The following is a 13638-nucleotide window of genomic DNA, read 5'->3' on the forward strand; positions in this document are numbered from 1 at the left end:
CTACTTGACAATGATGTATAAGCTGTGATCCTCACCAACAGAACCACCACAGTCTGGCCCCAATGAAAACTAAATTCAGACAAGGCTGTGCCTTTGCACAAACCCTATTCTCCATCCTTTCTCATTACATTACTGTACCTCATCTTCTTCAGCAAAATAGCCACAGATAGACATCATCTACATAATAGATGGAAAAGTGCTCAAACAACCCTACCTTTAATCCAAAACTGAAATCCAACCTCTATCATTGAGCATCAGTGTGCAGATGATGTCATTATGTCCACTTACTGAGCTCTGGGCCATCGCAAACTATTCCTCTGAAACCTACAAGAAAATTGACAGTGCGTGCAATATGCTAAAAAGCGTGGACCATCTTTTCATTCTCATCTTCTCATCAAAGGCTACCAGCTGATGAATTTTCCACATGCAGTGTGCCAGTTAACCTTCAGTCAAGTGAGGAATAGAATCTCAAAGTCATGGCTTTCCAGGCAATACTAATCCCTGTTCTCCTGTGTTCTTCGGATCCGTGGATACATACAACAAGCATCTCAAAGCAGTTGAGACATATCATTCTATCTGCATTTGTCAGATCCTTTGACAGGGAATACTGTATGTAGGTCTGGTGATGGGAAAATCGCCCGTAGGTGATCAGTTAGAATTGCAGAAGAAGTATAATTTTAGTACTGTATTAAGGCTCATGATATGACTATTAGTTGGTTTCCCGAGAAATAAAGCTAAAATAATTTAGTTTTAATGTAGTCCTAAAACTCCTAAGGGTTTATAATTACAAATTCTTGAAGACCACAGAAAAGCAAATTATTGAAGGCAGTAGAATATATGAGATTTGTGATTTTTAAATTGCGATGTGGGATGCAAAGCAGTTATGTTAAACGTTGATGAAAACACTCATTAGGCTGCAACTGGAGTATTATGCTCAGTTATGTGCACTCTGTTTTAAGGATTTCAGGTTCCTGTAGACAAGATTTACAAGAAGAATGCTAGAAATGAGAGACTTCCAATGTGTAAACAGAAGCTAGATATCTATTCCTTGGAGCAGCTAACAGTTTTAAATATCAAATGTTAATTTTCATGTGAGAGATTTTGAGTAAATGAGTAACTGTTTTCACTGGCAGGAGAGTTGCTATTACATCCTTTCTAATAACACTTCCCTATTGTCAGATGTTATGCTAACTGGCAGATTGATACTGTTTTTTTGTATCCTTACATCTTGAAATCCTTATTCAATAAGGCAAGGAGACAGTTTTTTCAGAAAAAGACCAGTCAGCTGTTAGAGAAGATGTAATATCAGAACATTTAGAAAAACATAATATAATTAAGTAGAGTCAGCAACACTTGGTGAAAGAGAAATGCCTGACAAATTTGTTAAATTCTTTGAGGAAGTAACAGGATAGGTTTACGAACCAGTAGATGTAATATATTTGGATCTCCAAAAGGCATTCACTAAGGTACTACAAGTAAGGCTAAGAGACCCTGAATTGTGTGGAGAGCTATATTTGAAAGAATAGAGGATTGACTAGCTAATAGAACACAGAGTTAGAATAAAGGAGGTATTTTCAGAATGGTAACCTGTCGCCAGTAGAGTGCCACAGGAGTTAGTGTTCCACAATTATTTACAACATATATTTATGATTGGATGAGGATTGTAAATGCCCTATTAAGGATGACACAAAATAGGTGGGAAGGTAAGTGATGAGGATGATGCAAAGAATTTAGAGGTATATAGACAGATTAAGCAAGTGAGCAAAAACTTTGCAGGTGGAATATAATGTGTGAAAATGTGAGATTATGCACTTAGGCAGGAAGAATAGAAGAGCTGATTGGGGTCCTTTATGTAAATCTCAAAAAGCTAACATACAAGTTCAGCAGGTAACAGGGAAGGAAATAGACTGTTGGTCTTTATTTGAAGGGGAAAAGACTGCTTTTAAAAAAAAGGAACAGAAACAGTGCTGGAGAAACTAAATAGAAACTGAAAGAACTGCAGATGCTATAAATCAGAAACATAAATAGAAATTGCTGGAAAAGCTCAGCAGGTCTGGCAGCACCTATAGAGAGAAATTAGTGTCAACGTTTTGCGTTGTAACTCTTCCTCAGAAAAGGGTCACTCAACCCGAAAAGTTAACTCTGATTTCTCTCCACAGATGCCAGACCTGCTGAGTTTTTCCAGCAATTTGATTTTTTTATTGCAGCGGCACAGTGGCTCAGTGGTTGGCACTGCTGCCTCACAGTGCCAGGGACCCGGGTTCAATTCCAGCCTCTGGCGACTGTCTGCGTGGAGTTTGCACATTCTCCCCGTGTCTGTGTAGGTTTTCTCTGGGTGCTCCGGTTTCATCCCACAATCCAAAGATGTGCAAGTCAGCTGAATTGACCGTGCTAAATTGCCCATAGTGTTAGGTGTGTTAGTCAGAGGTAAAGATAGGGTAGGGTAACGGGTCTGAGCGGGAGTTTCTCTTTGGAGGGTCAGTATGGACGTGTTGGGCTGGAGGGTCGGTATGGACGTGTTTCCACACTATCGGGAATCCAATCTAATCTAATAAAATTACACAGATCTAGCAGAACCAATAGAAGGAGGAAGAGAGTTAATGTTCTGAGCCCAGTGACCCTTTATCACTGTATCATTTTGTTAACTCTGTTTCTCTTTCTACAAATACCATCAGACTTGCTTAGAAACTACTTTCTACTGGTGGTGCCAGACCTGCTTTGTTTTGTTTTGTTTCAGATCTCCAATATCTGCAGTTCTTTGTTTTATAAAAATAGAGACATCTTGCTAAAACTATAAAATATCCTAGTTGACTACATCTACAATATTGTGAACAGTTTTGGCTATCTTTATCTAAGGAAAGTCAGATTGGCATTTTGAGAGATTTTGCAGAAGGTTCAGTGGATTGATTCTGGGTATGGAGGAATTTTTTATGAGGAGAGGATGACCATGCTGGGCCTGTACCTTTGGAGCTTAGAAGACTGACGGAAACTTTTATTGAAATATATAAATCTATTTGGGGTTTGCCCTTGGGAGAGTCAAGGACCAAAACACACTGTCTGATTAAGGGGTTGCCTAGTTAGGTCAGAGATGAGGAGGGTGAAGGGGGTGAATCTGTGAAATTCTTTATCACAGAGGGCTGTGGAGACTCTAATCAAGGCTGAGACATATGTTTAATCAGAGACATGAAAGTGGTTTCAGGATTGTCTGATGAGTCATGATCTCATTGAACCATGGAGCAGTCTTGATGAACTGAATGACCTACTTCTGTTTCTATATTTTATGGTCTTGTTGTCAAAATGTAGATATTCAATAATTGACATCAGCACTAGGAGAGCGATGTTTTTACACAGATTTATGACTAAGGATGCACTGCTTAGAAGCAGATTCACCAGTAAATTTTTATAATTTAATGGATATATACTTGAAAAGACAAATTTGCGAGGCTGTGGGGAAAGAGCAGTGGAATGAGACACTTGATGGCTCTTATGAAATGCTGGCACAAGCATAGGTGGGCTAAATGAGTATTATTTTCTGCTTAGCTCTGAATTATTGATTTGATAAGAATTATTCAAGTTTTGTTTATCTTGTTATAGATGCCAGCAAGCTTATGATGACAATTATTACAGTTTTATGTGCTCAATCTATTTTTAACTCTACTACAAATACGTTTTCTTCTAGATCTACCTTCCCCAACACCACCTGTGCAGACGTTGTCAACTTTCAAACCACCGGTGAGACCTGATTTTGGTACTATGGGTCGACCAATCAAGTTACAGGCCAACTTCTTTGAAGTGGACATTCCAAAAATAGAAATCTACCATTATGATATAGACATAAAACCAGATAAATGCCCAAGAAGAGTAAACAGGTAATGTGAAATGATTAGTTTCCTTTTGTAAAGGCACTTATGTCTTAATACAATTTCTCTGAAATGGTCCTTCAAATGTTTCTCACAACTGTCAATAGCTCCATTTTAGTATTAAATGATTTCTGAGTGGATTCTCCACAGATATAGTCTGTTCACCAGTTTAAATTAAAATTTGTTTCAATTCTTACCACCAGGAATAGAAGAAATATGATGTATGAAGTCAATATCTGCAGTGTGACCAACTCTTTGAAATAAAGTAGATTTTGACTGAGTAGTGGTGCTGCTCATCTCCATGGGAGTGGGATGAGGCGCTGTGACTGAGAATGGAGTTTGTCAACAGGATAAGGGTATTAAAGTAAGATTCAGTTGCTGCTCTCAATTGCAATAGTGCAGTACATCTTATAAATATGAAAGTTAGTTTGCAAAATTATTTCATATACCAATTTTGATTTCAGTCAAGTTCTCCATGCACACTGTTCAGGGAAGGCTCACTGAAACTTCTTTGTCCAAGTTGTCTGCGTAGAGATTGGAGCAGTTCACGCTTCCTTTTTAGTTTCATTACTCCACTGGTCACAACATTAATTTAAATGTTTTGTTTAACTGTGTGTTTTATCAGTGTTAAGTAAATAAATCCCACAGGCATGCAAGTATACACACCATTTTAAAAAAAATCTGCAGAGATCTTTGGAAACAAAAAAAGCACTTTGGCCAATAATTAATTTTTGAAGAAAAAAAGAAAAGGTAAGAGATGTTCAAGTGTCTTTTAGTTGGCATCCTGGCACACAGGCAGGTGTCATTAACACAAATAGTTGTCGCTTGGATCTTTGCCACTGCAGTTCGTTCAGAGACTTTTCAAGAGAAAAGCTGGATCAGGCATTTCTGTTACCAAACTGAATGTTCCATAAGGGTTTTCTCAGAAAGGCAAATGATGAACTGGGTAGCTTCTTTGTCAGCAGACTAGCCTGTCTGAAGTTCAAATGAATTTGGACAAAGTTTAACCTCTGACAAGGAGAAACTCAAACATGTGATTTCCAATTTGCAAATCCGAGCAATTAGATTAAACCTGACTTGTAAGACATCTTTTTTAAAAGGTTTTTTTAAAGTGAATCCTTAAGTTATTTTAAAGTGAATGATTCACAACTCTTTTAAGCATGAATTGTTTAAAGAAATATTAATGAAGCATCTTCACAGTAAAATGCACTGTGCTATACATTACGCCCTATAAAGGTGGCAGCCATGGTACTCCGGGGCTACAAGCCAATGTCATCTTGCAACTGGGTGGGAGTACAGTTACACAAATAACTGGAATTAATCCCAAACAATGAGATGTGGATCAGTGAGTGAAATTATAGGACACTTATGAGTCCCTTTTTAAAAAAAAAAGGAATAATTGGTTACTCGGGTGCAATAACTCAAGTGGCAGTGGATTAGTTTGCATAAAAGGGATAGCAGTGTAAAAGTAGTGACCAGAATGATGCTTATTTTAAGATTAACATCACCTTGCATGATGGGAACTTGTAAATGGGATGAGTGTGTTTGCGTGGGCATTAACCACATTGTGAATAAAGAAATAGAAAAATGGTGGAAGTATGGATTTGGTGCTGCTTAGCATAGTGGCAGGCAAATCTGGAGCTGTATGGCTTCCATAAATTACAGTCTGGTCAGAGTCATAGAGGTGTACAGCACGGAAACAGACCCTACAGTCCAACTCGTTCATGCCAACCAGATATCCTAACCTAATCTAGTCCCATTTGTCAGCACTTTAGCCCATATCCGTCTGAACCCTCCCTATTCACATACCCATCCAGATGCCTTTTAAATGCTGTAATTGTACCAGCCTCCTCCACTTTCTCTGGCATCTCATTCCATACACGCACCATCCTCTGCCCCTTAGGTCTCCTTTATATCTTTCCCGTCTCACCCTAAACCTATACCCTCTAGTTCTGGACTTCCCCACTCCAGGGAAAAGACTTTGTCTATTTATCCTATCCATGCCTCATGATTTTACAAACCTCGATAAGGTCACCCTCTCAGCCTCCGACGCTCCAGCGAAAACAGCCCAAACCTATTCAGTCTCTCCCTAAAGCTCAAACCCTCCAACCCTGGCAACATCCTTCTAAATCTTGTCTGAAACCTTTCAAAATTCACCACATCCTTCCTATAGGAGGGAGACCAGAATTCTACACAAAAGTGGCCTAACCAATGTCCTGTCTAGCCGCAAATAGACTTCGGAACTCCTATAGTCAGTGCTTTAATCAATAAAGGAAAGTGTACGAACTGTCTTCTGCACTTACTAATCTACCTGCGACTCCACTTTCAAGGAACTTGATCAAATAATGGGACCTCTTAGCTGGAATTATTTTTTTCAATATTATAAACAGATGGAAACAAAACTTAAATCTAGGTACCTATGATTCTTAAGCCATTGTTTAGCTTGATGGGTCATTACTTTTCAATAATAATTTGTTGTGTAAAGTTATTTTGTGATGTATAATGTATAATTCCATATTGTATATACATGATTCTGAAAAATGCATTAGTCTCTTTTTCTAATCAACTTATGCAGCGATGTTATTACACAACTCTGGAGCCAATGGGACTTGAACTAGTCAGGGTAGGGATGCTACCACTGTGCTTCAAGAAGATCCTTTTATAAGGCCACTAGGACCACTTCCATCCTTATCAACGAGAGTGCTAACCTGTCATACAACACCAAGTGCAATTTCAGTGAATTTAAAAAAATACACTGACGGGAAGACATTTTAATTAAGCTTTTACAATAGAAGTAAATTGAAACAGCTTGAAAAGTATCATTTTGAATGCATGGATAAGTATTGTCTTTATCCAATCAGCTGTGAAATGAAATAATTGTTTTGTTTTTTTTTAGAGAAATTGTTGAACACATGGTTCAGCATTTTAAAAATCAGATCTTTGGTGATCGGAAGCCAGTGTTTGATGGAAGGAAGAACCTCTATACAGCAATGCCTCTACCAATAGGGCGAGACAGGGTGAGTAGGGTTATTTCATGTAATTAACAGTTGAATTAATTAGGTCAGCACGAACATTGTGTTTAATATGTACAATTGTGGGAAAAGTTAGTGTTGCTTTTCTATTGTCATAGTTCCCCCCCCCCCCCAAATATAAACATTAGTGGTTTCTATTCAAAAAGTTCCATATCCTCTAAATTTGAACAATATTGCGTGAAGATTGTGTACCCCCATTGTTAGAGGGGAGGGAGGTGATTGCTATTAGGAGCTGAGGTAAATTATTACCTTATACAGATTTTAGCGTTTCTTCTATTAGATTATCAGCTGCTACAATTGAGATTTATAAATTGTCATATTTTGGAGAAGTCTTTAAGATGAAATGAAAGGGGGAATGTAACTTGTTTTGAAGTCTGCCTTGTCAGCAAGCCTGGTGGTTTATTGTTACAAAATGTATGGACCGTAGATGTTTCATTGGGGAAAAAGGTACAAGGTCGTAATACAAAAATATGAATTAGGAATAAGCCATTTCGTCCTTGAGTTTGCTCCTCCAACCAATACTTCTGAGATGAGAGAGTTGGGGTCTGAAGGGTAACTAATCAGAATTTCAACTGGAGACAATGGTCATATTATTTAGGCTGCAATTCAATATGATGCTGAGAGGGGAAGAATTTCTAAGATATCCTTCAGCTTTCAGACAAGGTTTGCCTGCCAACTTCTGGTGGTGAGAGTAAGAAAATACATGCAGTATGACCTTGTAGGAATATGTGTGGGAGCTCACACTCTGATTGGAAAGGCAAAATTTATGTTAGAATGAAGTTGAATGATTTCCTTAGCTTTTGTTCGATGTGCAACTTTGCCTGGAGATTTTGCCAATGAAAGACAGTTCTGGAGTTAAGTTTCCAACCTGGGAAAAGAAAAGATGGGAAGCAGACTGTTAGACCCAAGCTTCATTTTGGATGGCTTCTGCATAAATTGAATGTAAACTGAGAGGGCAGCAGAATGTAATTCTGATAGTTATTTTGATTGTGTTATTAATGCTATTCTGGACGTTAAAGTATTGAATTTTCAACAGAAGTAGTGTTTAGTTGATAATGCGTTTAGTCTGTCACAGCAAGCATCTTAAAATATGAAATCATGTCATCAGTTCAGCTATAAACTTTAAGTCTGAATTTATTTTTTTTAAATCAGTCTTTATACAGATTATGATACAAGGGGAAGATATTGAGAATTTTAAGTGCCAGTTGTCGCTCAGTGGCTGTACTGAAACTAACTGCTTTTATACAGCACCTTTTGATATAGTCAAACATCTCAAGGTTCTTGACAGGAGTGTCTCTGAAATAACGAAGCAATCACATGGAATAGTAATCATGTGGACTTGGTTAAAGATGAGGTTGCGGTGTCTAAAGAAGGTGAAGAGTGATTGAGAGAGGGTTGAGGGAACTCTAAAGCATGAGGTGTAGGCAGCTGAAATCATGATTGCTAGTTGTAAAGCCAACAGAAATATTTGTGCATAAGTCTCTGTGGGATTTGAAATGGAGCCAAGGATTTCTGGCCAGCTTCCCACTTTAACTTTAAACAGTGGGCAGCGCAGTGGCTCAGTGGTTAGCACTGCTGCCTCACAGCACCAGGTCTCAGGTTCGATTCCAGCCTCGGGTGACTTTGTGGAGTTTGCACGTTCTCTCCGTGTCTGTGTGGGTTTCCTCTGGGTGCTCCAGTTTCCTCCCACAGTCCAAAGTTGTGCAGGTCAGGTGAATTGTTCATGCTAAAATTGTCCATAGTGTTAGATGCATTATTCAGAGGAAAATGGGTTTGGGTGGGTTACTCTTTGGGGGGGGGGTCGGTGTGGACTGGTTGGGCTGAAGGGTCTTTTGCAACATTGGAGGGAATCTAATCTAATCTAAAAAAGCAAAGTACTGTTAGTGCTGAAAATCTGAAACAAAAGCAGAATACTCGAGAAACACAGGTCTTGCAGCATGTGTAGAGAGAAAAACAGTGAACATTTTGTATCCAGTAAGACTCTTCAAGAATTCTGAAGGAGTTACATACCATTCGAAATGCTAACTCTGTTTCTGTCTCCACAGATGTTGCCAGACCTGAGTTTCTCCAGCATTCTGTCCCACTTTGCAATCTTTCAAAAGTAGATGCTTACATTTACGTAGAGCTTTTATATATGCTTGAAGTATTGCAGAGTTTAAGTTTGAATTGTAACATGGTAACAGGAAACTCTTATGAATAGCAGCATGATAGCTGAAAAAATAGGATTTCTGGGCTATCCCCTGCATTTTGGCCTTCAATCCATATTGCTGGGGAAAGCATCTTTTTTATTTTAGGTTGCTGTAAAATTTCCATCCTTGTTTTCAGATCCCTCCATAACATTATCCCTCTCCATCCCTGTAATCTGTTCTCCAACATCTGTGCTTGTCTAATTCTAGCTTCTTAAACATCTCCGATTTTAATTATTCCGCTCTTGGTGGCTGTGCCTTCAGTTTACAATACCCAGTGACCAACTACAGGATCACCTTGAAGGATTTCCCTTTGTTAAACTTGTAAAGTAAGAAAGCAGACTCAATCAATATCAACTAAACATTGCATCATAGGTAGTTACTACAACAATACAGAAAAGGTAACCCTCCTTAAACATGTAAACATGATTGAAAGCCTTACATAACATTTATGCTTTTATATCTCATGTATTGTAGACTGTTTCCAAATTTGAATGGGCTTTCATCTCCCTTGTGAAGGTATAACATTAGATGTCTGTTCCCTCCATTTTCTCAGAATTATCCAATCGATTTCTGGTAGCATGTTCTGACGGTTCCTTTTCAAGACCATGTGGGGATAAATTTTCCATATCCTTAACTTTCTGCAGGTCCCATCTCTTCAGCTTGGGAGGAATGAGCTTCCATTTCTCCTGCTGAAACATCTGTTAACAAAAGCATCTGTATTTCCTACTGTGTAGAATACGCATTATTCTGTTTTACCTTGAATTAAACAGAATAGTTTAAAACATAAGCGATATATAAAAACCATGCAGTCATAACACATCCCTAAATATGTCCCTTTCTCTACCTCTGCTTACTTGCTTTAAAGAAGTTATTAAATCGTGCATCTACCAGACTTTTGGTCACCTGACTTAACATGCTCTTCTAAATGGGCTGATCAGTCTTTGAGTGAAAGTGGGCTAATACTGTTTGTGTGTAGCACTTCCTCTGCTTTTATCAGCATAACACTGAAATAAGTAGTGACCGTACTTTGGTGCCCTTCTTTTCAAAGTTGATTCCACAACAAGACCTGAGAAGCTATGTGCTGTAGGTATAAACAAATCAAACAACCTCTACCTGCTGCCCATTTTCTGCCTGCTCATCCTGAAGTGATTGTTACACGTTATCCAGAAATGCAGCATCATGCTGTAGGACAGGGCAGTATGTTGCATTGACTATAGGGCAAGGCCCAGAACCAAGTTCATGTGCTCAAACCTAAATTCAATTAGATCTCATTTCACTTTAAAAATAAATGTGAAAGCTCAAAAAATTTTGTGGTGTTTCAAATATTTTGAGGAAATTTTCCAAACTCCACAAGGTTTAATGAAAATCCAGAACACCAAGCAAAACTGGAATCTTTGATCACCACATATGAACCTTGGTCTAGATTAAAAAAATTCCAGTGATATGACTCGTGGTGATCTGTTATGTTAAACACACAGTATAATTAGAAATTCCTTTGGAAAGTTATTTAATCTACTTTCTCTACACTTGGTGTACTCAGGCTTTACAGTTCAAATTAGCACAACACCAAGTTAAAATAAAATAACCCCATATGCTCTTCACTTGCCCAATAAATTTGTGCTGTTGTTTCCCAACACACCAGCAAGTAGCAGCTAGCTGAATTTTGTTTGTATGGACTGGAGCAGTTCCAGAAGACTGACCGTTGCCTCCTTGAGGGCACGTAGTAACTGGAAATGAGTTCTAACCCAGTGAGCGAACTGACACGCCCTAAGTAAATAAACAAAGGAAAATGCCCATTGCACTATCCTTTTAATCCTATTAAATACATTTTTATAAGTAGCTTAGCATGATTAATATGACTATATTGCATTAATCATTTGCTTGAATAACTGAAAGTTTGTTAATCTAGTTTTGATGCAAAACGCAATGAATTAAGTGCAAAGTTGGACTCCCTTCAATTCCCATTGTGACTATCTACTGAAGATTATTAATCATAATTTGTTTTTATTATCACCACAGTACTTGCTACTTAAAATTGATTACTGCTGTTATTATTTTAATATGGATTCTGGTGATGTGCCTTATGAATAGGTATTTTTGCTCCTAGATTTGTTGTAGTTTTTATTGTCTTGTTCATCCATGTTCAGCATTTGATTTTTTTCTTTTAAATAGGTGGAGCTAGAGGTAACTCTGCCAGGGGAAGGAAAGGACAGAATCTTTAAGGTGGTGATAAAGTGGGTGGCATGTGTCAGTCTCCAAGCCCTGCATGATGCACTTTCAGGTCGTCTCCCAGCTATTCCTTTTGAATCTATTCAAGCACTAGATGTAGTGATGAGACATCTGCCCTCCATGAGGTGAGAAGAGCCATCTAGTGACTAAATGTGGCATTTAGTAGATAAACTTTGCATGTGACTTTTTGGATGTGTAGTAAAAGGAAACCAGTACTTCTGTTACAAAATCACGAATGATGTATCTTACTGGTGCATCATTCCACAAACCAATCTCTTTTTTAATGTTCTATTACCAACTTTAACAAGTAATTATGGTTCTTTCAAGGATTACTGACTAAAGAAAATTATTTTAACTTGTTCACCACTGCCTGGGAATTTCACGAATTCTGTTATGTAGCATTTAACCATATGTTTGCAGTCACTCAATTTAGACCTCATTGAAATAAGATATTCCATCTATCATCGACTTCAGCTTTGAGAATTTGGATTGTCTCTGGATTCTCATCTTTCTTGACTATTTATTCCAGCAATTGACCCCATTCGACATAAAGTAATACTTCCTAATGTCTATCCCAGAATTTCAATAACACCAGTTTTCCTTCTTTTAGAAATACCAGGGAGTTCCATGTTCTGGGTTGTTTTTCTGCTATTCTGAGGTTCTCGATGATGCATACCTCTTTGCCAACTTGATCAACTCATTCCTTATCATCCTTTGCTCTTGCAGCAAGGATCAACCTTGTGATACACTCTACATTTCTTGTAGGATGTGTGTAAGCCTCCCATTGTGTTTGTGACCGTAATTATACTTCAGGTGTGGTGTGACCATGACATGATGCAGTCAGTGGATTTTATGATATAGCCACCGCACACTGGTGAGTGACAGGTCAATTAGAGCCAGCAGCTTTCCTTCAAATGGAAATAATTGATCAAGTTCAACGAATAATTGTCCTGAAAAGGGTGGTATTCAATAAAGACTAAGAGTATGCCATATGCACTATCTCCCACAGTAGCCATTGATATAATCAGAAATATTCTAACCTTCCTTGACCCAGCTAGTTGCTCTTGATTACTCATTGACTAGTTCCTAAAGGAAAGGCAAAGGCCTTCTAGACGTTTGTCACTTCGGAAAATCAGTTTTAAGGACAGGTTGGTTTGTGGCTAGCTGATGTTCATGGATGCGGATTGTTAGCTGTCTTCCTGTTTGTCCTATATAGCATGGTAAGGACTGCACAAAGCACTATATAGGACAAACAGGAAGACAGCTAACAATCCGCATCCATGAACATCAGCTAGCCACAAAACGACACGACCAGCTATCCCTAGTAGCCATACACTCAGACAACCAGGAACATGAATTTGACTGGGAAAACACTACCATCATAGGACAAGCCAGACAGAGAACAGCCAGGGAATTCCTAGAGGCATGGCATTCATCCACAAACTCCATTAACAGACACATAGACCTGGACCCCATATACAAACCACTACAGCTGAAGCTGACACCCGGAAACGGCAAGAAGATCCATCAACAGACACATCAACCTCGAACCCACATACAAACTACTACAGCTGAAACTGACACCCGGAAGCGGCAAGAACAAACCACTATAAATACCGGAAGAAACATCAAAGCAGCGCTTCACAGGAGGCTCCAATAGCACTGATGATGTTCCCTAGCCAGGGAACGAAACGTTTGCAGCAAAAACTTCCAGCTCGGGGAACAGAACCACAACAACGGACACCCGAGCTACAAATCTTCAACCAGACTTTAACATGCTGTATCTTGCATTTGTCCTTAGTCTGAGTCTAAATTCCTTTGTAGGAACTTGGCTGCGTCCTGCACCCCCAAGCCATTCTACCTTGGCATCTTCTGCAAATTAAATTTCCTTGAATTGTTATTGTGGTTAACATTTATGTATCCCTGGTTAACTCTCACTCCTACTTCTTCCTTCATTATTTTCACTAGTTACCCACTTCATTAAGTTATTATTTGTTAAACTCTGACATTTGGATAACCCAAAAAGTTAAATATTTTGAGTATATTTGTCATTGTATGTGTTTGTAGCTGTGGTACATGTGTGGAGGAAGAAATGTAGGACCCATAAGTTTGTTAGGGAAGGGTATCCATTACTCATTGCTGTTGGTCAAAGTGGAACTCAATGAGGTGAGTGAACCTGTTGGATCAATCCTGCTGTTATTTTTTAGGGTCTACATCACTTGTTTCCTGCTCAGCTTTCCTTAACTTCCTGTTTGTCTGCAGTCAGTTCCAATCTTCAGTTGTGCTGGTGTTTAGGTTTATAGCGTACATTGAAGCTAAAGGTGGAGG

At 38.6% G+C, this 13638-nt stretch overlaps 1 protein-coding gene and 1 pseudogene across 1 annotated transcript in view; one reads left to right on the forward strand and one right to left on the reverse strand.

Moving 5' to 3' along the window:
• LOC132815084 (protein argonaute-2) overlaps positions 1-13638 on the forward strand; it is a 100206-nt gene that overhangs the window by 31727 nt on the left and 54841 nt on the right. Inside the window, exons 2-4 of the mRNA XM_060823823.1 lie at positions 3680-3869; positions 6757-6877; positions 11254-11435. Of these exons, the coding sequence (XP_060679806.1) occupies positions 3680-3869; positions 6757-6877; positions 11254-11435 (493 nt within the window). The remainder of the gene's footprint in view (positions 1-3679; positions 3870-6756; positions 6878-11253; positions 11436-13638) is intronic.
• Positions 6509-6582, reverse strand: LOC132815555 (U6atac minor spliceosomal RNA; annotated as a pseudogene).

The sequence above is a fragment of the Hemiscyllium ocellatum genome, chromosome 4 (genome assembly GCF_020745735.1).
Source record: "Hemiscyllium ocellatum isolate sHemOce1 chromosome 4, sHemOce1.pat.X.cur, whole genome shotgun sequence".
Taxonomy (NCBI): Eukaryota; Metazoa; Chordata; class Chondrichthyes; order Orectolobiformes; family Hemiscylliidae; genus Hemiscyllium; species Hemiscyllium ocellatum.